The sequence below is a fragment of the Botryllus schlosseri genome, chromosome 16 (assembly GCF_051294905.1).
Source record: "Botryllus schlosseri isolate E-star chromosome 16, Bs_hap1, whole genome shotgun sequence".
NCBI lineage: Eukaryota > Metazoa > Chordata > Ascidiacea > Stolidobranchia > Styelidae > Botryllus > Botryllus schlosseri.
In genome coordinates this window covers 13,662,574-13,687,406 of record NC_137251.1, presented here as the reverse complement: position 1 = coordinate 13,687,406, position 24,833 = coordinate 13,662,574, and the positions used below count along the sequence as shown (strand labels likewise).

The window sequence follows — 24,833 nt, the reverse complement described above, 5'->3', positions numbered from 1 at the left end:
GCGTTTGTAGGCAAACCGAAGGCAGATCGTTGCAGCTTTTGAGACCAAAATGGCGGACGCCATACGTAACAATGAAATGACGACACAATGACCTCGCACTTCTTGTCCTTCTACATTCTTTGGCACGGGCAACCTACAGTTCTGTCCACTTTCGTACTAGGCTTTCGTACGACGCCGCTAACAGGGATCGGATGGCGATGGAGTGGAGAGCCTGGATATATTTCCAACCTTTGTTCAACCTCCGACACATAGGAATAGCTTCCGGAGACGACCTTGACCGATCGAGAAGGCTGAACTGTGGAACCATTAGATATTTGCCCCCTGTCACTACGTATCGTGTTTTTGTTACTGATTAAGGAACAGATATAGAAATGAAATATTTAAAATATTCCCACCTGTGTGGTATAGTTTGCGAACCACTCGGCTAAACACTAGCGTTTTGCTAGTCGTTGCTCATCACGTTCATGTTTTCCCTGATTATCCGTTGATACAAGCCGGTGCGTTGGACACATCGTCCCCGTTGGTATTTTGATTGACTGGAGTTGCGTAATAAAAGTTGCGTATCGTATTGGTTGGAGCGCAGAGAGCCGTAGGCGTACCTTTCTTTTTCTGTATATATACTTATATAGTTTCTGTTGACGGTTGATGCCTCTGTATCTCGGAGGAGGAAATCCCCGTCATTTCATCTGCGTTTTTTGAACACTTCATATGTAACACACGCAGATTCTTGAATAGTTTGCAACTTACGCGTAAAAGACACTTTGGATTATCGCCGGAAGATTTGAAGGGCTGGTAAAATGATAAACGGAGTATGAAGACTAAGAGCAACAAAAACTCCAGCAGCCACCACGGTCGTAGTTTTCGCGATTTGACATCTCGAAGTACTTCAATCACTATGTATAATTCGGTATGTTAATATCTCAACCTAGTTATGATTTTATTGATATCCTTTGTATCCTACAGGGTTGGTTCGATTATGTTCACAATAAGAGCAATTCTGTTCACAATAAGAGCAGTCTCATGTTCACAATAAGAGCAGTCATGTTCACAATAAGAGCAGTCTCATGTTCACAATAAGAGCAGTCGTTGTATTCACAATAACATCAGTCGCAGCACCACCATATCCCCCGGACACGATGTCCGAGTGGCAACATAGTCCGAACACAGCCCAGACATGATGACCGAACACCCCCAGACACGATGTCCGAATGTCAACGCAGTCCGAACACACCCCAGACACGATGTCCGAAGGCCCCCCCAGACACACCCACAGACACGATGTCCGAGTGTCAACGCAGTCCGAACACACTCCTGACATGATGTCCGAACACCCCCAGACACGATGTCCGAGTGTCAACGCAGTCCGAACACACCCCAGACACGATGTCTGAACCCCGCCAGACACGCCCCAGACACGATGTCCGAGTGTACACGCAGTCCAAACACACCCCAGACACGATGTCCGAACGCCCCTTCCCCCAGACATGTCTGGGGTGTGTCTGGGCGGGGGAGGGCGTTCGGACATCGTGTCTATGGAGTGTGTTCGGACTGCGTTGACACTCGGACATCGTGTCTGGGGGTGTTCGGACATCATGTCAGGAGTGTGTTCGGACTGCGTTGACACTCGGACATCGTGTCTGGGGTGTGTTCGGACTGCGTTGACACTCGGACATCGTGTCTGGGGTTGTTCGGACATCGTGTCAGGAATGTGTTCGGACTGCGTTGACACTCGGACATCGTGTCTGGGGGTGTTCGGACATTATGTCTGTGTTGTGTTCGGACTATGTTGCCACTCGGACATCGTGTCCGGGGGATATGGTGTTGGTGCGACTGATGTTATTGTGAATGCAACGACTGCTCTTATTGTGAACATGAGACTGCTCTTATTGTGAACATGACTGCTCTTATTGTGAACATGAGACTGCTCTTATTGTGAACATGACTGCTCTTATTGTGAACATGACTGCTCTTATTGTGAACATGACTGCTCTTATTGTGAACATGAGACTGCTCTTATTGTGAACATGACTGCTCTTATTGTGAACATGAGACTGTTCTTATTGTGAACATGACTGCTCTTATTGTGAACATGAGACTGTTCTTATTGTGGACATGACTGCTCTTATTGTGAACATGAGACTGTTCTTATTGTGAACATGGCTGTTCTTATTGTATTATCATGTCTGGGGTATCTTCGGACTGCATTGACCCTCTGGACATCATGTCTGGGAGTGTTTGGATATCATGACTGAGGATTGTCCGCACTGCGTTGCCAATCGGAAATCGTGTTCGGACATCATGCCCCGGCCTGTGTTCAAAAATTAAGTCTAGGGTGTGTTCATAAAATCATGTTTGGGGTGTCTTCGGACTGCGTTGACACTCGGACATCATGTCTGGGGCGTGACGAGTTCGGACATCGTGTCTGGAGGATGTCTGGGGGTATTCGGACATCATGTCTGGGGTGTGTCTGGGGGAAGGGGCGTTCGGATATCGTGTCTGGGGTTTGTTTGGACTGCGTGTGCACTCGGACATCGTGTCTGGGGCGTGTCTGGGGGGGTTCGGACATCGTGTCTGGGGTGTGTTCGGATTGCGTTGACACTCGGACATCGTGTCTGGGGGTGTTCGGACATCATGTCCGGAGTGTTTCCGGACTGCGTTGACACTCAGACATCGTGTCTGGGGGTGTGTCTGGGGGGGGGGGGGGCGTTCGGACATCATGTCTGGGGTGTGTTCGGACTGCGTTGACACTCGGACATCGTGTCTGGGGGTGTTCGGACATAATGTCTGGGTTGTGTTCGGACATCGTGTCTGGAGGATGTCTGGGGGTATTTGGACATCATGTCTGGGGTGTGTCTGGGGGAAGGGGCGTTCGGACATCGTGTCTGGGGTGTGCTTGGACTGCGTGTGCACTCGGCCATCGTGTCTGGGGGGTTCGGACATCGTGTCTGGAGTGTGTTCGGATTGCGTTGACACTCGGACATCGTGTCTGGGGGTGTTCGGATATCATGTCAGGAGTGTTTCTGGACTGCGTTGACACTCGGACATCGTGTCTGGGGGTAGGGGCGTTCGGACATCATGTCTGGGGTGTGTTCGGACTGCGTTGACACTCAGACATCGTGTATGGGGGTGTTCGGGCATCATGTCAAGAGTGTGTTCGAACTGCGTTGACACTCGGACATCGTGTCTGGGGGTGTTCGGATATCATGTCAGGAGTGTTTCCGGACTGCGTTGACACTCGGACATCGTGTCTGGGGTTGTTCGGACATCGTGTCAGGAATGTGTTCGGACTGCGTTGACACTCGGACATCGTGTCTGGGGGTGTTCGGGTATCGTGTCAGGAGTGTGTTCGGACTGCGTTGACACTCGGACATCGTGTCTGGGGGTGTTCGGACATTATGTCTGTGTTGTGTTCGGACTATGTTGCCACTCGGACATCGTGTCCGGGGGATATGGAGGTGCTGCGACTGATGTTATTGTGAATACAACGACTGCTCTTATTGTGAACATGAGACTGCTCTTATTGTGAACATGACTGCTCTCATTGTGAACATGAGACTGCTCTTATTGTGAACAGAATTGCTCTTATTGTGAACATAATCGAACCAACCCTCCTCTTTGTATCTGTGGTCTGTGGATAAGGCTATATACTAGTAATGTACTAAATAAACCGTACGATTCCAAGAACTTGATAACATGAGATGACTGCAACAGCTAATACTGCACAATCTGTACTTACTATTTCGTGCAGGTAATCTTACAAATTTCTACCGGAATATTGTTTTTCATTATTAATTATTTTAACATACGGTCATACGGTAGCCTACTGTTCAAAACGTTTGTATTGTAGACTGATAAACCGACCTTGGAAATGCAATTTTAAACATTAATTGTTCTTGTAGCTATATATAATTTGTGTACTTATGGCAATGAAGAGCAGCCCAATATATCTGAAAGGATTGCAAAAAGGATTGGTGGTGTTGTTTATTTAGCGATGATGACCCGTTTTTAAATAATCCTGTTTATATCCTATTTACTGAGAATTTCAATGACATGACCGCATTTGTGACATACGTAATTGGTAAATGCGAAACTTCACGAGTAAATATGCTTAGTAGAGGATGATTTTCATTGAAAATCGTGTGATGCTTTTGAACTGAATAATATTGAGTCTTTCAGTGTGTATCAGATTCATTGCCGTAATTTCACTTTCTTTCAGGTTCCGGGTATTGGTAAACCGAGCGTGTACCACGCAGTTATCATAATATTCCTTGAATTTTTCGCATGGGGTCTGTTGACGACTCCCATGATGGATGTGAGTCAATTTTATTTATTAGCATAGTGTGGTACATTGTAACTCTGATAAATTTCATCGTCAGGTTCTCAAAGAGACTTTTTCTGAAAATACGTTATTGATCAACGGCATTATTCAGGGAATTAAGGTAAGGTATATTTATTGTTTCTAATGAAATACCCTTTGATAATATCAATTAGAACTTATTATGATTCTCATGAGGTGACTGATTCTAGGCTTCCTTGCCATCTTCTGGTCATATTGGAACCACTTATCTGATGAGACGAATTAGTGGATATTCATGCCTATTGCTGGCTTTGGTTAGGGCATGGTGTTTATATTACATATATATTTGGTTTATATGATATAACACATAACACCGCTCTCGCATTACACCTAGTCCATCTGACATTGTTAATCAATCAAGTTTATTCTAGGGCAGAAGTGAACATCTTCTAAGTCACTGTAAACCGTGTACAACAGAAAAAATAGGTTTTATTTGAATTAACAATTGTGCAGCATATAATAATAATATAATGTATCAGTAAACATAAGAATACATTGCTGCAATGACCAGTATTTCATAAGTTAACAGTAGCAAAGGATATGATCTCACAATCATATCACATTATCGAGAAAATATTATGTATTTCCTGACCAACAGATTCCAGCTAGTAAGCCTATGCTGTTAATGGCAGTCCCATCGTCTAATACTATGTGAAATGGGTTAGTTAAATCTTTATCCACTTTTCAGGGCATTCTTTCATTTTTATCCGCGCCTTTCCTTGGAGCGCTCTCTGACGTCTGGGGAAGGAAATCGTTCTTGATCCTAACTGTTTTCTTTACGTGTTCTCCAATTCCAATTGCTTTATTAAGTCCATGGTGAGTAAATTGACTTTCACAACCAAACTGCAGCATGGTGGTAAGTGGTAACTGTCACTCTGGGCTCTGTAAAATTGATCCCTAAACCCTCTTTATGACTTAGTCCATGCATTAATTAGACGTAGCGCAGTAAAAGTAAAATGAAGTGGTCACAAAATGTTTTTTTTGTCAAATTTAAGGAATGACAAATGCCATTTGTTTTTCAAGATCTTTTACCTTATCAAGTTTTTTCCAAGTGTGTATGATTTTTTTGCTGGTCAGTGTGATAACCTTGTGCGGTGAGTCAGGATAAGGTTTTTGCTTTGTGAATAACCCATGCTCTGGTAAAGTTTCAGTATTTACAAATCAAACTTTCTTCCTGCGAAAGAGATGAATTGTTGGAATGAACTGATTTGAAATGCTTTCTTGAAACTTCAAGGCTTCATACTTTCATCAACAAGAAGTTTAACTACGTTATATGGAAAGCACTGTGGCTTTAGTATCACATTGCCGTTAGTGATGAAAGAAAACATATTCTCGCTGTACTGTTTTTTAGCATTTCTTGATATGGGAGGATAAGATAATTAGATAGAGTCAAAATGAGACAAAAGTTTTATTGACCTTGAAATACAACGCTAATATTGTCATTGGTCTTTGGTAGATTCCGTCCCAGTTTCAGAACCCCTGCTCTATAACGTGCAATTGTAGAGGGGAATTTGCAGAACTTTCTCCTCAAATACTGTTGAATTCGCCCTGGAAATGAGAGAATCGATTTCTCTGACTCGGGCCAGACTACAAGGCGAATGTCGCTGGTGCATATTTCAAGTTGACTCGCGCGAAGATCAATATTTTTGTGAACTTCTGTTACCAATCCGTGTCAGAACTGGTACACGGTGTGATTGATCTGTTCATTCATGGTCATTGGTCACACTCACACTGCTTGTAGCTATTTATTATGTATGATCTGCTCTGGCATCTGGGATGTTGGGCTATATTTGTTTTGGTCACCACATGGTATGGTTATGATTTATGAACATAGTAATGGCCCTGGGGGTTTACTTTTTTGCTAATCTACAATCATGATGGTAGGCCTACTAGTACTGCTATTGTCATGCACCGTACTTAATGACAAACTTCCTGCCACTCTGCTATATCCATGTTGTCTGTATCCTGTATATAGCATGTTAATATGCAATATGCATCAATCGATATGCAACGTTATTTCTCAAACTATGAATATTCTGAAATGTACCAGAGCAGAACTTCTTCCGCCACAAGCTTCCTCATTTTCACGGGCTTGCTACCTTCATGGAAATGGAGTTTGCTTGTCAGTGTTTGGGTTTTAGGGTGACATGCGCCAATGCGACTTAACCTGGGCCTGCAATCTGCAAGACCAGGGCTCCGTTGTATATTTTGATTGTACAGAAAGATTCGAAATAGTCTGATGTAAGTTGTGCCCTGCAGTTTCTGCTAATTGTGATATCTCCGAACCATGCTTGTGGGGCATGATTGTTGTGAATGTGTGGTATCCAACAATGAAAATGTGACACCTCATTCATAAAGTCTCCAGTGTTTTGTTAGTGAACTTCATCAACATTAAAGAACGACTGTTGAGTTTGTCAATATTTAGTCGATAAATCGGCACAGCTATCACAAGTGACGCTCGCTAATGAAATATTTGCGCATCCAGGTTACAATGTTCCATCTGCTACGTAGGCATTATGCCATTTCAGGTCAATTTAGATTACACAAGTTATCATAAAGGCTGCGCAGGCCTATTCCTGTCGAAATGGATATTCATATCATTCAATCATGCACATCGCATTGTACCTTCAAGATAGCAAGGTTACTAATGGACTATTGATTAGAGGAAACAGAATTTATATGTCAAGGATCATGTCACCGTGACCTTTGATGTATTGATTGGTTTTCCTTGGCTGCTTTGACCAGGATTGCTGCACACAGTGCAGCGGTGCGCTGACTATGTCTATGTGGAATGTGGTGTTCCTGTTGTCTCGCAAACATATCTCGATAGTTCTTGCTTCTATGCAATGACTTCCTCAGACTGTTGTTTGTGAAACTTGAACGGACGTCGGACATGTCACTTATAAATCTCTTTGGTTTTATGGAGCACTTATTACTACCGGTAGCCAATATTGGTGCTGACATCACTGAATTATTTATTTGCTTTTTTTCGTATCGATTTCATATATTACTATCAGGGCTTAGACACGGCATTGATTACCTGATTTTCCAAACTACCCCGTTCTAAGAATATGTAATGGATCAGTAATCCCGGGTACAATTCAAAATGTTGCTTTCGTGCCTTGATAGTGATTAAGAATTGAACATGCTGGCTTTCAAAGCTTGATGGAGTGAATAGATCATTCGATTTTCGAGACCTGAGTAGCCGTAGGCCTCGGTGTGTGACTAATTTGGTGATTCACTAACAACAAATGCAAACTTTTTGCAGTGTGCGAAATTTGTAGAGCTTCTTCGAGGCATAGATCTTCAATATACAATTGTGTACTATATTCGTATTGACATAAATCCGAATATATTTGGCTGACATCTGTCAGGTGTATTTGACAGCAACATGTAGAGAATTGGAAAGAACATTGCATATCAACAATCGCATCACCAAATATGACGTCATCAGCATGAAATTTCGAAAAATCGTGAAAAAGGAGGCATTAAACTCCATGCACTAATTTTAGATGCGACACAAACTCATTCCGTTGGGACAAACTAGGTTGGCGTGTTTTGTTAAAAGTCGGTTTCAAGGCCCACGAATGAAAGTGCGATCAGCCTCTACCTATGATGCGAAACTGTTGTCTCAATAATTTTTTGCAGAAACGAATTTTTGTTTTGTTTCATGAAAATTAAAATGAAGCAGCTTTCCAGCTCATGCTATTATACTTGTTTCTGTTGCAGGTGGTTTTTCGCTATGATATCAATAAGCGGCGCATTCGCAGTTACGTGGTCGATTGTGTTCGCGTACGTAGCCGATATCACAGAAGAGGAAAACAGAAGTTCGGCGTACGGCCTGGTACGAATTCCATCGTCCGGTCATTGACCTCTCGCTGACTCATTGACTTGACGCGTTTCTTTGTCGTAAAGGTGTCCGCAACGTTTGCCGCGAGTCTAGTCACCAGCCCTGCGATCGGGACGTATCTCAGCCACGTCTACGGTAGAAACGCGGTGGTGGTCCTGGCCACGGCGATCGCGCTGCTGGACGTTTGTTTTATTCTGGTAGCCGTTCCCGAGTCCCTGCCGGAAAGCAGGTCATCCACTTTGACTTGGGATCAAGCCGACCCTTTTGCGGTGAGTTTGACGGCTCTGCGGTAAAATTTTGTGATGAACCAGTGGTGGTTAGTAACGAAAGTAATTGTATTTTATTGAAATACTCATGGTTTTGTGTGCTTCTATGACTGAGACCAGAGGTCAAGGTGGTCAGTGCTGCTGGCTGAGACTGATTTTTATGATCATTTCCAGTCACTGAGAAAAGTGGGAGGGGACCCGATCCTGCTCCTGTTGTGCACTACAGTTTTTCTGTCGTACCTTCCTGAAGCCGGCCAATTTTCTTGCATCTTTTTCTACCTCAGACACGTGAGTATGCAATTGCCGAGAGCCTAATTGATATGTCGGATAGCGCAGATCTGTGAATACAAATAGAAAACTATACTGTTGGATTATTGGATTATTCGGTTGGTGGTTTGTCTTATAAGTTTCTATGTACAGGGTGAATGTCATAACCAAATTCATACAGTCTAAGAGAAGTGACTTACCTAAGTTTGTAATGGGTGTCATTGGTAGTAGGCACGTCAAATGACTATTATGTAATGTGAATTGTGTATTGTTTATGTGCCCTTGACTCGTGGTTAAGATATTGTAACATAATTTGGTCCCGAAATGATATAGCCCTAATAACTATTCGGATTGAGCCTCTTTGTAGCCTGATATTTTTGCTCTGCGATCAGCACTTGCCGTATTTTTCAGGTAATTGGGTTCGGCGACGAGAAAGTAGCGTCATACATCGCCGTCGTGGGAGTTCTTGCCATTGTCGCTCAGACCGCTTTCTTGACGTTTTTGTATCAAGCTGTTGGAAATCGGAATACTGTACTGTTCGGACTGACGTTCCAACTGGTTCAGCTGTTGTGTTTCTCTTTTGGAAAATCCGAGGGGTAAGAGCTTCTTTTGGTAATCAAATCGACACCAGCCGGCTGCGATGTTGATATCTTGGCATTTTGTTATATTAAACACAAGTCCTCGATCAGGACACCGCTGATCATCATGGTAGGTTTTCACGGAACAATAACTAAAGGAGCATCTTTTTGTTCAAGGAGGCAGATTATTGTTTGGGTTATTGTCACTGTAATAAGCTTGACTATTCTATTCAGGATCATGTGGTTCGCGGGTCTTGTATCGGCGATGTCATCCATAACTTATCCTACTATCAGCACGTTGGTTTCAAGTATCACTGATAAGCATCAACAGGGTAAGTTTAAGTTCTACTTACTGATATTTTGCCTTAACCCGGGCCGGGCAGGATCTAGTACAATTTTCTCACTCAAATATTAAAATTCAATACAGTGATCTCAGAGACAACCATTAATGACGCCGTACGTTCTAAAAAGTGCCCGACAGTTTGGTTTCTATGCTAGTATTTTACAGTGGTGCTCAATCTCAGTAACAAAGCATTTTTACTTCTTAGCAGTACTCGCATAGGTTTCGCCTACCTGTACAACTTACTCAGGTGATTATGTTTTAGGCCAGTGGTTCAACCGCCGGTCTGTAGCAAGATTCCTGCCGGTGCGCCAAATATATTAGACTTTTATATCTCAATTCCAAAATGTAAGAAGTTGAATGGTTGTCCATCAAGTCGAGAAATGAAACATTAAATTTTATAATGAAGTGGAAATTTGAACCGTATTTTTTGTATGGTTTCATGATATGGAGATCATGGTCTGCTTGAGACATCTTGAGCGTCGCAATGCTGCAAGTGTGTACGGACCTGTTTAAAGGTGTAGCCTACAACCTGTTTGAAAACAGTTATATGAAAGATAACGAGATGTGTAAACAATGAACAATAAAACAAAGCTCGTTAAATTTCGGCAGTATACAATTTAGCGACATGTACCAGAAGAATAGAGGTTAGCAAACAGCAAACTCGCTTTTTTTTAAAAGAAATTGAACAATCAAACTCAGGTTAGTGGTTTTTAATGGCAATTCGCCTAAAAAACTTCAATACTACTACATACAAGACGTGTAATACCGAAGGGCATCTCCAATCATGCTTCCAATACATACATTTATTTGCATACATTTGTCTTGAAAGTTGAAAGTTGGTTTAATTTTGATTACCGATATTGAAGGTTTGTCTTTCCGGAACATGAATTTTGATGTTTTAAGAACGGTCCGCAAAGTCAAACAGGTTTAGAACCACTGTTTAAGACTACTTCTACTTTACAGTTTTTAAGACAAAACTACTTACTGTTTACACATTGTAATTTGAAAACTAGATGGATGTTTTGGGATTTGTTTTCATCACCTTGATGAAATTTTTCATAGGAAACACGTGAAATAGCCCCAGTATCATGTCACCTGAGTTTATGTTTTACTTATTTATTTTTAGATGATAGTATTTTTGAAGATTGTACTTATACCTATTTGTCTTATTAGTCACTTTGCGCTAGTCGCGATTGAGTATCTTGCAGTTTGGAAAGTAGCCACCTTCAATCAACTGCTGAAAGTATGCTACGGCTAGGTCAATTCTGAAGTAATATCACATGCCTTGGATGTTTCTACATCTATTTGAGTAGCAACGCTGACTACTTTGACCACCTCTTGTATTTTATACTAGGACCCAAAATGGTTATCAACCACACACTGACTCTGTAAATAAATAACTCGGGGCTACTTCGGTTCAAACTCAATTTAGTTTTGTTATCACCAATCCGTGTTGTTGGCCCAAGTCCTCAATTTAGTGACGAGTGTCAATCTGCAATTGTTTCAGGAGTGGTGCAAGGGATAGTCACAGGCCTGCGAGGTCTGTGTATGGGTTTCGGGCCGGCGATATACGGCCTGATATTCTTCATGTTTGGTGTTGAAATTGTTGGCGATTCCGAACTGCTTCCGTCGGATTCCATCCAAGACGTTCAAAGCAACGATTCGCAGCTCGAAGCAGAACTGGTACGTCAATAGCGATTGTTGGCTTTGTAGAAAGATTTAAAGAATGTTCATGAAATTCGGTGTAGCGCAATGTGTACTACAATACTGATGGAAGTTAGCTATGAAAGAAACTGACAATTAGAGCACCGTCAAATTGTATTCTGAAAAAAGGGAGGTTACTAAGTATTCTGGTGTGTCACCCACCTGGTTACGCTCCTGTGTAGGCCTATCATAGAATATAAGTATGGCTGCCTAGTGCCTACTCATCATAGAATATTGTTTCTGTTTTTAAGCCTAGTAAACAATATATTGATTCCTCTCACGCAGGCTATTATCTGTTCCATTCAGTTTTGAATATGAATAAGATCTATTGGCGTGGCATATTTGAACCTTTACCGATTTCTAAAATGTTCGATATTGCATAACCTAAGTATCTCCCATTCCCAGCATTGGTTTTATCACCGAGTAATGACCTGAAACTGATGTCATCACAAAAATAAGTACGGTACACCCTGGCATTTTAGCTTTCTGCTGTATGAGTTGGATGTGTGTCTTGCTTGACCTTCGTCGAACCCCTGAGACTGGCTTAGTGGACCCACAGGGTTCGTTTGAACGCCGGTTGAAAACCACTGTTCTAGATTTGATGGCAATGACCAAATTACAAATTTTGAGGTGCTACAAAATCTGCTAATTTTTCTTGAAAGGGGTAATTGTGCTCTAAAAATGGTGTGGTTTCAAATTTAAGATGAAATTTGGAAAAAATTTAGCACCAGCCGTTTTCTTCAAGGTATCGAATCATATTTAAAGCACAGTGCGTCTTGACACAAACAAGACACACCAAAAAACAAGTCAATATCGCTAATGTGATCTATTCCTTACATTTCGACTAGGGATGGGTTCACGTTCACATACGAACCTTGGGTAGGTTCTGCGCTGTGTACCTTTTTCATATTTACAATTTTCCAGGTCACCATCTTTGGTTGAAATTGTTTGCATTTCAACTGCGGGGCCACTCTATGCATTCTGCTGGCAGCATTAAAAATCACTACAAACGAGCATGCGCCTTGAAAATCTCAAAAATTTTGGTTCGTTACAAAAGTTTGCTCCTAATATTCCGCTCAATATCTATGTAGCAATACTCGGACGGCGAATACATTATCCGGTCTCGCCTAGGCCGTTAAGGCGTAAGCATATATTCCCTTGCAAGTCCCAGTCGAAATTGTTGGCAAAGCGGCTGAAGATATTGATTTTATGTGATCATCAGATCATTTGATTGCTTCAGTTGATACATTTGTTTGGCGACAATTAAAAAGTCAGTATGTACTTCACCATTGTGGTATAATGTGTCGCTAGGTATCGTGCACATTAATATATCAATTTACTGAAATGTAGGGTTGAAATTAGCAATATGACGTCACGTCATGTCATGAGGATCACGTTAGCGTTCACACAGAACCTTTCGAAAAGTTTCGCGTTCACACGAACCTGAACCTTTCAGAAGCTCACACCATCTCTAATTTCTACCCTCTCTTCAGGATCTTCTACCCGGGCCTCCGTTTCTATTCGGAGCCGTACTCGTCTTAGTAGCCTTGATCATCGCCCTGATGATACCAAGCACGGACGCAGCGTCAGCCAATAAGCCACAACTCACCATACCGATGCCCAAAAGACTGAGAAAATGGGTGAAGCATTACGCTGCCTGTAAAAGCGGCCACGTCGAAAGCGATGTCGAATATTCGGCTATCACAAACAAGCCATCGCTGTCAGACGACCAGATGTCGTCGCATGGCTCCAAGTCTAACTACGAGACTGAGCAGTTTCTAGCCGTTAACAGCGACGAAGACAGGGTGTGACTAAATTGTCAAGGTTGAAGTTCGGACAGTTAGACGCGATCATTTCACCACTGTGCTTTATTATGAGAAGTATGCTTTTGAACCGAATCATATCGAATCTCTCGCTTTCTGTGAACGGAAGCGTGTGTCGAGCCATTTTAATTCCACGTTCTTAATCGGGATATCGCAGAGATGAGCAGATTTGATATCTGAAAATTCAAGTTCAGATTCCAGAAATAATTTTGTATTGCGTCCAAATCCGGTAACGGTTAAAATTTGATCGAAAAGTCGCACGGAAATGGTAAGTCACGAGAAATTCATTTTCAAAGCGATCTTGAATGCGGCAAAAAATGCGAGAATTTGTGCCCGACCTACCATGTCGTCAGCTTTCCGTGAAGCGTTGTTTCTCTGATCTTAGCTAATGGCAAAAGGCTGTTTGTTTTGGAACTGGTCGGAAATGCTCTGTTCCATTTGTTTTATCGTTTACGTGTTTGTAGCGTTGTCGCTTATACAGAAGGAAGACCGATGTGAGGTTACCCCGTAATAATTGTCGCCATGATTTTCTGTTTACATTGTTGTGATTTCGGGCATAGCCCGAACCTCACGAGGGTTAATTGTTTCGTCTATTGCTGGTCAACGGAACCTCATTGTGACGTAGAGAATTGACGACATTGCGATGTGCAAAATCCTGGATTTTAGGGACTACAGTTGTGGTTATTATACCCAAGACTGCGGCCCTGCGGGTAATTTTATTTTCCTTGATTTAACCGAATAGGGTTTTGAGCGTTGCCTGTCATTTGAGCATGCGGCGCAATGGAGAAAACGATAGTTGAGCAATGAGCATGTGCACTAGGGCTGTTCAACAATAACTTGATTTCCAAATTTTACTGGCTACTTGATAAAATTGTTAGGTTACAGTACCTAAAAACGCTGCACACCAAATATGGCTCAATCCCAACCTGAAGAAGTATTGCTGTAGAAACGAAAGTTGAGGATTTTATTAAATATGAACGAAAATTTGTCAAATTTTGCCGACTATCCCATTAAATTGCTGGGATGTCTTGAAAAACGATGGATGACAAATTTTGGTCCATGCCAACCAGGAGAAGTAAAGTGAGAGTAAAATTTGAGAGAAGTTATTTTTGAACAGTCCTAATCAATGTTTCCTATAATTTTTCCCGAGTCTGCGCGCACTCACCAACCCACTGCGCGGTCCCTTGAACAACAGTGCGTAACGACTAAAAAAATGAGGTCATCACTTCTGATTTGCGCAGCGTAGAATTACTGTGCGCTGAGACCGTGTCAGCACTGCGCACGTGCGCAGCTTAGTGGGAACATGGGTCCTGATGTGCACATATAGTTATAACCACGAGCCTAATCGCAAAACTATCTCAAACCCTAACCCACATGCTATTATGCCGCATGCTCGTATGTCCAGTGTCCACAGACCAGTTTGAAGGCTGTCTTGCGATCTTACTCGATTTAGAAACTTGTGACGTCACATTGTGGTCGTACTTTTATGTTTTCTGACTGTGCCCCTTGTAGCCTACCGTCATGTATCCCGCACAGATTATATATTTCAGATATGTCTATTTTCGTGGTCAAGGTCGATGACGTTTTACTATGTCACTACGCTGCTGAGTTTTTCGTTCGCGACCTTCCTACAGGATTTACTAGCGTTTCATGCAATTTTCTCTCCGCGAGCTGTTGTCATTAACTGTTGAAAACGGAAAACGAAGAAGGCAAGCATCCTTGCGGAGAGTTGTCAGTCGTGCAATAAATCGCGATATCTTGACGTTATCGTTCACCTGTGTTATTAGGGGTTACGGGGACAGTATTATTTGGAATTAGGACGCCTGGTCTGACCATACGTGAAGACGTTAGCTTAGGAATAGGCTCTACTTTTGCTTTGGGGTATGTGGTACGATTCATGGAGTGAGGGAAATGTAGCAACGGGGCATTTGTTTAGAAAAGGAAACTAGCTAGGTTTGGATTAGCATTTAGGTAACCATGAAGATTTTTTTCGATTTTGATCTACTCTGAATTGACATGTAACAAACATATAAGAGGATGCCGCCTCAGCCTATATTCGGCTGATTTTTTTTCTTTTTCTCACATCACATAAAAGTGATCTCATCATTATTCACGAACTTAGTAAATTACCAATTAATTAGTCTTCACGGATTGCTGTCGTATAAACATGAATGGTATTGGCCGGTCCAAATGATCAGCGTGGGCTGAAAAGACTGGCTGCAAAAACATCTGGCCCGAAACCAGCTATCTTGATTTGTCCTGGCACCGAAATGGCCGACCCCAAAACGACTCGTCGCGGAGACGCCACGTCCTGGCGTCACGGATCTATTCTGACGTAATTAGCACCAATGACGTCACAACTTTCAAGTCAAACACTAAGGATCAAAATGTTTTTCGTGTGAACGGAGTAGTATCTAAAACACATCGCGCGCCCGTCCATCCATCAACATCATTTCATTAAAACTTCTATCAAAGCAATATACCACGAGATTGTGATATATTGAAAAGATAGGAGGGTGCCGAAAAAGACTTGGCGTAATCTTTTAATCAGACACCCACCTTGGCCTAAACTAAAGCATGTAAGTATAAAAGGCATGTTGTACACTGGATTTAAGAAAGGATGACAAAAAGGAAACGACTTACAATACTAACATGAATGCTGCATGTGCATTGTGCATGTGTCGGTAGCCGAGGTCGATATGTCCGATTGTGGTCCGGTAATATTGAGGGTTGACTAGTACTGATTCAGTCGAAATTACTTGTATAGCCAGACTGTATAGACTAGAGTCATGTGTACCTGTTTGATGCGGGCGTGTTCAGACTGGTTAACCGTCGCGGTCTTATCGATCATTCCTATCGGATACCGAATACTGTGCAATGTGCATGCATATTTTCTGTACCACCATCAGTACCGTCTGCTTTTTATGTATTTTGGTTGGATGAAAATAGAAACTCTATCTTTGAATATGGTGCTCGACGACCGTCGGATAGCAGGCGAGATGCTGCGTTCCACACTACAGGTCCGGTCCGATAGAGCTCTCTGCCTCTCCGATTATTCAATCACGAACGCCTGGGGTCTATCGCAAGGTGGTGGTATGGAGGCAACATAATCTTCCGACCTAACTAGATTACTGACCTAGGTTAGCAATCAATAACTTAAAACAGTCAGAAAGTTGCAATCACTCTCGTATGGCTGGAATTAACCAATTGATATATATCGTCATTGAATGAAGTATGGCGCGTATGCAGTAAAGTTTTCGCTTAATAATCCCACAATCCGATCCGAACTGGCGCGAGAAAATCTTAGGTTTCATATTTGGACCACGGGAATTCTTCCGAGTCTGCGTCTGTGCGCCACTATCTGCAGCAGCATCCAGCAATCTAGACAAATATAAGATTTTCTAGAGCAGTGGCTCTCAAACTGGGGTACGCGCCTCCTTTATGGCCGTGAAAGCATTTGAAGGGGGACGCGAAGCTGCGGTCAACTGAAAATTTTTTATCCATCTCTTAGTTGTTGCTATGTGTATGGTCCTAATTTCATATTTCAGAATTCTCTCATCAACACACATAACCTTTTATGCCATTAAACTATCCGTTGGGATTGCTAGCATTCTGGTTGCATTTTGTGATATGACGATAAGGGGGGTGCTTAATTTGTCACTATGATAATGGGGGGGGGGGCGTGTCAAAAAATGTTTGAGAACCACTGCTAGAGATTAGGAGAATTTGTCCAGGACTAGCCTACCGCAGCACTTTAGGTCTAAGGTTGAAAGCGTGAAATTAGCCTTGCCTACTGCTCGTTTATGTATTGCCGGTCCGTTTTCAACTTACCAACTTGTCGGAAACGAAACGCATAATTGGCGGAGGTAGTGTCATATTTACCCTATATTTTCAATTGTCTGTGCCTGTGTTTCTAAACCTGGTCGCCAGCGCCAGGGCGATTTGGATTTTTAAGGGAGCGGAAACGCTCAGGGGCGATATGTGGGGCGTTGGGCTCAGGGGGCGGAACGGGGGCGCTGAAGAAAAATGGTGTCGCAGTAGGGACATATGATTAGTTGATTATACAGTAGTAGAACAACAGTTCTATATATCCCTGAGTTGTCATTGCAAATTAACATTCGACAAAATCTGTCAAATCTCTAAATCTTACGTCGCGGCCGACAATACTTGCAATATGTTTCCATGAATGCAGTGGTTTATTATAATTCATGTAAAATTAATTGCGCCTGCTTTTAGATCGCCAATTCCCCTTTAAAACACTCCCGTCACGCTAGCTCGGGTTATTTTCCACAAAATGTGACCCGCAACCAGTGTTGTAACCAAGCCACAAAGCTTCGAGTCACAACTCACAAGTCAATCTCACTTATATAGTTTTTTGACTCGCTGAGGCTCGAGTCCGAGTCATGGCATTACGACTCGAGTACGAGTCCAAGTCATTGTCTTGACTGCTCAGTTTCCAGGTAAAGTCTTGTTAAATTCAATTTTCATAACTCTGTTTGGTGATATCGAATGGTTCACATTTATAATATACTAAATTTCCCCACTTTTAGCAGTTTCTTATCGCATTTTCAAGTACCAGTACCAATAGACGGAATAGTGTGGTTACTTTTATGTTTTTCGAAATTACAATGAAATGTCGGTCTTCGCCGGTTGAGTCACCAGTCATATGACTTGGTTCGAGTCATGCGCAATGACTCGAGTCCAAGTCGAGTCAATATACAGAATGACCCGAGCCGAGTCGAGTCATTTCCGTATTTTGAGAAATGACTCGAGTCAATACAGCCCTGCCCACAACCTCACGTGAACGTTATATAATATGGCTTGTTTTGTTTGGAATACAATCGTGTTAAAGTTAATTATTGGATGCAGTGCCAAATTCAAAGTGAGCAAAGATCTCTACCACAATCTCAGTTGATTTACTAGTCACAGAAAGCAATAAAACAAAACGCAATACAATGAACATCCCCGTATTGCCAGTTGAAGAGGTGAATTCGGGATGTGTACACCAGGCTCGAACCAGAGGGAATGAGCTCGTACCCGATGGTTGCTTGATCCGGAATATAGCACGAGTGGTCCTCGGGCGCGATTCAAGCTAGTTCCAATAGTAAATTCTCAACCCGAATAGACCGACTCGACTTCGAACTCTTACCCCTTGTATGGGGGGGGGGCGCCATACCTAATCAATTTTCGAAAAAGGGCGTTGCAAGAAAAAAGTTTAAAAAAATGGTCTATGGCAATCATTGTGACGTCATGAATAGGGATGGTGTGAACGTGAGGTTCACGTTCGCGTTCTGTGTGTGAACATCGGATATTTAGAGGTTCACGTTCACAAACGAACCTTGGAAGGTTCTGCACTGTGAACCTTTTTCTTATAATACTATTTTCACTTCATTATAACGTCTCTGATTGAAATTTATGGCATTTCAACTGCTGGCCACTCTATGCATGGAACTGGCAGCATAAAAAATCAGTAGCAGTCAGCTGTAGTCAACGAATGATGCTTTTTCAATCAATCAACGGAATTGATATCGTTGTCTGATGTAAAAAATCTAATAGGTGTACGGGGTCAATGTTGACTTCATATGTTTATTGTATCATATAAACAAAATCCGTGCAATTGGCGTGTTGGCTACAGCTCCAACTTTTTAATGGGGTGATATCGGCAGCAAGTATAAAAACCCTCCGTTTTACACTCTGCTCAATATCAACGTCGCAATACTAGACTCCGAATACTTTGTCCAGTGTGACCTAGACCGTTACCGCGTAAGCTTATATTCCCTTGCAACTCCTTGTTGAAATTGTAGGCACAGGGACGAAAGATGTTGACTTTATGGGATTATTATATCAGTTGTTTGCCCCAGTTAATACATGTGGCGACGTTTAAAACGTCAATATGCACTTCAGCATAGTGGCATTACGTGACGCGCGGCGTCGCTAGGTATCGTGTACAATAATATAGGCTATCACTTCACTGAAATTTAGGGTTGGAATTAGCAATATGACGTCACGTGACGTCATGAGGTTCACGTTCGCGTTCACACAGAACCTTTCAAAAAGGTTCGCGTTCACACGAACCTGAACCTTTCAGAGGTTCACACCATTCCTAGTCATATTTAAAGATTCGTGACGCCCTGGCTAAAAACAAAAACAAACAAAACCATGTTTTAAACAAGGGCCACGCTTTGAGCATGTTTGTCTTAATTTGATTTTTTATTTAAATACAACCCTAGTGACATTTCAAGAGACTGGATGAAAATGAAATACTGCGATTTAATGATAGAAATACTTTTTATCGCTCAAATTTGTAAATGAAAATTACACGTGGCCAGAGCAGACTTTGATCTTTAATTGCATATTATATTTTTCACGAAATTTCAATCTGATAAATCCCCTGCGTAGAGAGACTTGGTAAAATAACTTTTTGCGTCTCGCCGAAAAGTTATTGCGGACCTCTGACCTCTACCACGAATGAAATAGTTCAAATAAATTCTGTCTATTAAGAATTTGAAAAGTTCAAAACACCACAAGATTGTTATAAAATGAAATGCCAGGTAAGAGTAGAATGATAAACGAACATGCAAATATTATGCGACATATACACTGAATAAAAAGGAACAGCTTATATAACGAAAAATTGACAAAAGTTGAAAATGAAGTGGCGTATGTGTCGAATGTCGAAAAACGTAGTCGAGATGCCATATCGTGGTCCTTTAATCCCAAGCGTCACATGTCACCTCATTTCGTAATTCTATGTTATCTTCTATTACCTTTCATTCAGTGTGCAGTGCATGCCTCCTTTTTATTTCGCCTACGCCAGATGTCGGGGACCCATGGCTCGCGAGCCATATGTGGCTCTTTAGGGAAGAAGGTATGGCTCTTTGCGAAATTTTTATTTTGGTACTTAATTATCAATATTGCAGCAACTTGTTATTAAATCTTCAGCACGAGCAGTATAATTATTCTTGTGGCAGTATAAACATGTCTTTGAGAGGTTAATACAGTGACGTATTGAGGGTTAGGGGCACGGACCCCCTTTTCAAAATCCTCAAATTTAAGTTGCTGTCGCGTTCGCCGGAGACCAATATCACTCGCACTCGCAAATTCGATGTAGCGGGTACGAAGTCTTGAACTTCACGATGCATTCATTGATCAGAGACAAGGAGACATGGCGGCGCCTGTATCACAATGCAGTTTGCAAATATACATATAGTCTTTCTGATCTCCGGCGAGAAATATACTGTCGTGGAAGTGAAATTCACAATTACAAAAATTCAAATTACAAACGACGCCATAGCTGTCCACGTTCTTGACTGATATCGTAGCTTTGTAGTCGCTTTTAAAATGTAGGCGTCTTGCGCAAATGTTACCGCCGAATACTTTGAGAATTGAAGAAGCGGAATCGGAATCAGTGCGACAATTACGCTCGAATAATATCAGTTGCTATACATTCTATGATATTTACGATGGATTGCGCTATCACAATGCCTTAACCTCTGTTTCGAACTTTATTTTCTAACAATAAATAGGCAAGTTGCGTGATTTTGTAGTAAAAATGTTCAAAATCTAGTAGACAGGTGAGACACTGCCTCACTTGCCTCCCCTGATCCCACGCCACTGACGCATCACAAATGGGTATACTAATGTATAGTGACTATGTTTGGCTCCACCTACGTATGCCATCATGGGTCCTCGAATTTAAGAATGGCTTCAAGACGAACTTACGATCTCGTATAGCTGACGAAAGTCTCAAATTTTGTATGAGGCTTAACCTTAACAGTTATCAACCATACTAAAAAGCCATCAGCAATACCATGCAACACCAAAAGACGCTTTGACTGTAAAAGGCGTGTTAAAAGTAGATTCATACTTTTATCTACGTCTGTTGGAAATCTAAATGTTATTCGTCTTAAGCTTCGAAAAATATCATATGCCTCTAAGTGCAATATAATTAAAAATATATTACTTGCAAAAAGTTCAAGTTTTGCATACTCATTATTCAAATAAGGCAACCAGCATGATTAGTACGAGTTTTTACTGAGAAAATACGGTGCAAACGATGAATCCCATGCACTACAATGACGTCACGATTTCTCAATTGTGACGTAGTAATTGATTACTATGTATGGCTCTTTGGGAGGTAAAATGGAAAATATACCGTCAATATGGCTCTTCGGGCGAGAAAGGCTCTCGACCACTGGCCTATACGCCAAAGTGGGTGTCTGATTTAAAGACTACTCCGAGTCGTTTCGGCACCTTCTCATATTTTCATTGTATCGCAGTCTTGTGGTGTATTGATTGGACAAAAATTTAATAATAAACTGAACTGACGCACAAGTAATAGGTGATATTACAACAGGAGGTACATTTTGCCAATGGTAGATAGGCTCGATGGTACACAGTGTGTACTACACACTCTACCACATAGCATGTGTATTGTCATATTGTCACATTGTAATTTCATATCAAATCAATCATTGGGCGTATTGGTAATCCTTGCGTAAGATTTTACAGTTGCTACGCTACTTCAATATATTAGATTAGAGTCATCAGCATGCAGTCTATTCAATTAGCATAGTGTGTCTTGGAATGTAGCCAGACGAAACTTCATATTTCCTAAGGATATCCTGTAATGTAAAACAATTTGTAGACGTCGGCCAATAAATCTCATCGATCGGTGTGACATACAATAAACACAACCTAAATATATTTGCTATAAAGTAAGGTTAAAGAAGGTTATATGTCACGTGATAGACAAGCTCAATTCAGTCTCGGATAAACAGAAGCATCGGAAACTTATTTCGGAACAAACATATACTTGAATTATATGCTTACTCTAAGAAAAGGTATTCAGGGCGACGTTATTTCCTATCGTCATCCTCATCCTTATAAGAGAGGCTTTTAGAAACTCATTCGAATTTTTTTCCGTTAGTTAACCGACACGCTATGATATTACTAAAATCCTTACACGATCTTTGCCGAAACAGAACATTCTACCATATGAATAATGCTTGAATTCAATTACGTTTACGATATGAGCGCAAATTTGACTTTTTGTTCATATGGGGTAGGCTACAGTTACCGACGAACGAAGACAAATAACCAACCTCCTGCACAGAGTTGGAAGTCGGTGAATAGCACTATGCGCTATGGCGAAACTGTTCCGGTTTTCTAATTGTACTACACTGCTACAAACACAGAGTGTGTCATTTACTCTTTAGCTGCACTTGGTATCGTGTGAAAGTTTCGTGTACAATAATCACGAACAGTTAAATTGGCCTTTTCTGGCACCTGTCACGTCCGGTAAAAGCATTGTTTTCAAACAATGAATAAGAGAGGGAATATTCGAATAATCGATTTGATAGTACACGAGTATTGCGCCATATCTCTTTATTATAACTGTTTGCGGATTATGTTATTAATATTCCATCAATCAATCACTGTCGTAAACGTGGTGCAGTTCACATTTCAACACAAATATGCACCCTACAAAGTAGTTCATTGCATATATTGGAACATCGGTAAATTGCATTCTAAATGACGTCGAGGAAAACACGTTTGGTCGGCAGAGCTCTAAGAATACCGTCTTCAATACGAGATTTGATGATGAACGGCGTCTTTTCCCTCTTACTACTTTGCATCGCTAAGGACTGAGCCTTTTCTCAATGAACATGCTGTCAATAATCAACTAGATGTGACGATTCATCCTGGCGACATCGCCAATTGAAGGGTATGACCTGCAGCCAAGTACATCGCCATGCTTCCTTTTCCTAGTTTCGGATCAATTCGACGCTTGTATCTTGCTTTCATTCAATCTAATCACAAAAGGGCGTGATATAGGGCATAGGAAGTCCGGCGAAAGACGTGCGTCACCTCGTCCATTATCTTGACAGCTGTAACCGGAAAATAGTTTGAATCCAGCCGGCCATTTGAATGAACGTGGCGACAAAATTCATGGCGGTGCTATAACTTGTCATTTGTTTGACTCATATTGGTTTAATGAAACGCTGCAATATTTTCAATACTATCGGCTACAGAGTATGTCTGCGGAAACGATTATTTTCCGAAACTTGTGCAGGTACACCGTGTCAACACATGGGATATTCCTAAACGTTCCGAGGCCGATGTACACAGTAGACGCTAATTTTAATACGCCGACTTTCTGATACGGATATAGAGTTTTGTTGTAGCAGTACAAATCCATTGAGTTTGGAGGTTGTTTTGTCCGACCATTATCCCTTACTAATTGGTGGGAGGTTTAGCCATGCTCCTCATCGCTTTCCGTTTCGCATGAACGGTTGTGCTATAAGTCGGCAGCTCAGTAATCACTATGAGATTATCGTCCTGATATATTTATACCAACTTATATTTGGCTTCCAACTTCCGTTGATGCACCATGAATACTAAACGACGACGGTCCAACGTTTTTTTTTTCGTGTACAGATGTAAAAATAACGAAAAGGTTTGAAATTGGTCCAAGTAATGGAGGTAATCTGACAAATGACAGTTCATCCTGAGTCATACACTCCTCGAATTATTATTTTAGGGGTATTGCGTAACGGGTAATCTCTATTGTTGTCGGGGGTGTAGGTTGGGTGAATTCGGCAATGCGCTTACTTCCATCCATAATCTATCAGTTGGTACGCTAATCTCATTGTATGCCGACCTTTTCTATTATCTCCCAAACGCGGGGCTTTATAATTACTCGCGCCATTCATTCACGTTTCATATAGCCAGCCTATATGTAACTGGACAATGGACAATTGGACATGGACAGTGGACTGGACTCATGCCGTATATCTATGAAGCTAAGATAAGAGATGGAATAGCAATAAAATCATCGATTTTCCTTCCTTGAGATAGTCTAGATTCCAGAGGCCATAATGTATAACTTAACTGGAATATTCGGTTTTATTTGAATCGCACTGGCTGCAGCTATGCTGGCTGTCGGATTCGCAGCATTTATGGTCAATTGCTCATTGTCAGGAAACAGGCACTTGCAGAGAATGATTGTCAGACAGCGTCTGGACTTTTGCATACGCATTCTACCTGATTAGAACTGATTAGAACTCATCCTTCACAATCTCCGAATACTTGCTAAATCTTACCTGCATAAGGTCGTGAAGGAATCCACGTAAAACTAACATATAGTCCCTAGCATTATCGTTGTATCCCATAGGCTTGCTGACTATGATTGCAAGCTGGTGACAGTGGTGACTATGCATTTTCGATGAATACTTCGTCGCCGTGGCACCATCATTTCTATCGTTGATGTTCGCCGCAACGAAACCTAAAGACATATGTCGAAAATATATATTCAAGATGCGGTTACGATAAACAGCGACGTTGTCAGTGCTAATCCAGCCTGTCCACGGCTTGCCTATTAAAAGATCCTTGAAATATGTATTTATCTTAATCACTGAACGCTCACAAGTTTCAGATGTCCTGCAGGTATGTGCCGCTACGGCAAATGATTGTCGTAAAACAAGACGTAAGCTTACGAGAATCAAGTGAATGCTTCCGTTCTTCAGTCAAGCAAATGACGTCCAAGTTAAGCTTCACGTTATTAACCACGATCAGGATGAGTTGGTGTGAATATCTCCATAAGTCAATGCGACAGTTCAGGTATTCTTATTATACCCTCGGGT

At 41.7% G+C, this 24,833-nt stretch overlaps 1 protein-coding gene and 1 long non-coding RNA gene across 2 annotated transcripts; one reads left to right on the top strand and one right to left on the bottom strand.

The window, feature by feature from the left end:
* Window positions 1–611: 611 nt before the first annotated feature.
* On the top strand, window positions 612–14,950 carry LOC145458294 (solute carrier family 71 member 1-like). Its single transcript, XM_080336630.1, has 11 exons — window positions 612–907; window positions 4,217–4,312; window positions 4,377–4,439; window positions 5,046–5,173; window positions 8,087–8,201; window positions 8,273–8,476; window positions 8,648–8,761; window positions 9,152–9,336; window positions 9,553–9,650; window positions 11,169–11,344; window positions 12,859–14,950. The coding sequence occupies exons 1-11, from the start codon at window positions 812–814 to the stop codon at window positions 13,174–13,176; spliced, it is 1,593 nt and encodes a 530-aa protein (XP_080192756.1). The 5' UTR covers window positions 612–811; the 3' UTR covers window positions 13,177–14,950.
* Window positions 14,951–19,665: 4,715 nt separating this feature from the next.
* Window positions 19,666–24,737, bottom strand: LOC145458691 (uncharacterized). Its single transcript, XR_013921175.1, has 2 exons — window positions 24,294–24,737; window positions 19,666–23,078 (listed from the first exon to the last, which is right to left on the bottom strand). It is a non-coding gene; the product is annotated as an uncharacterized LOC145458691 (long non-coding RNA).
* Between the last annotated feature and the right edge of the window lie 96 nt (window positions 24,738–24,833).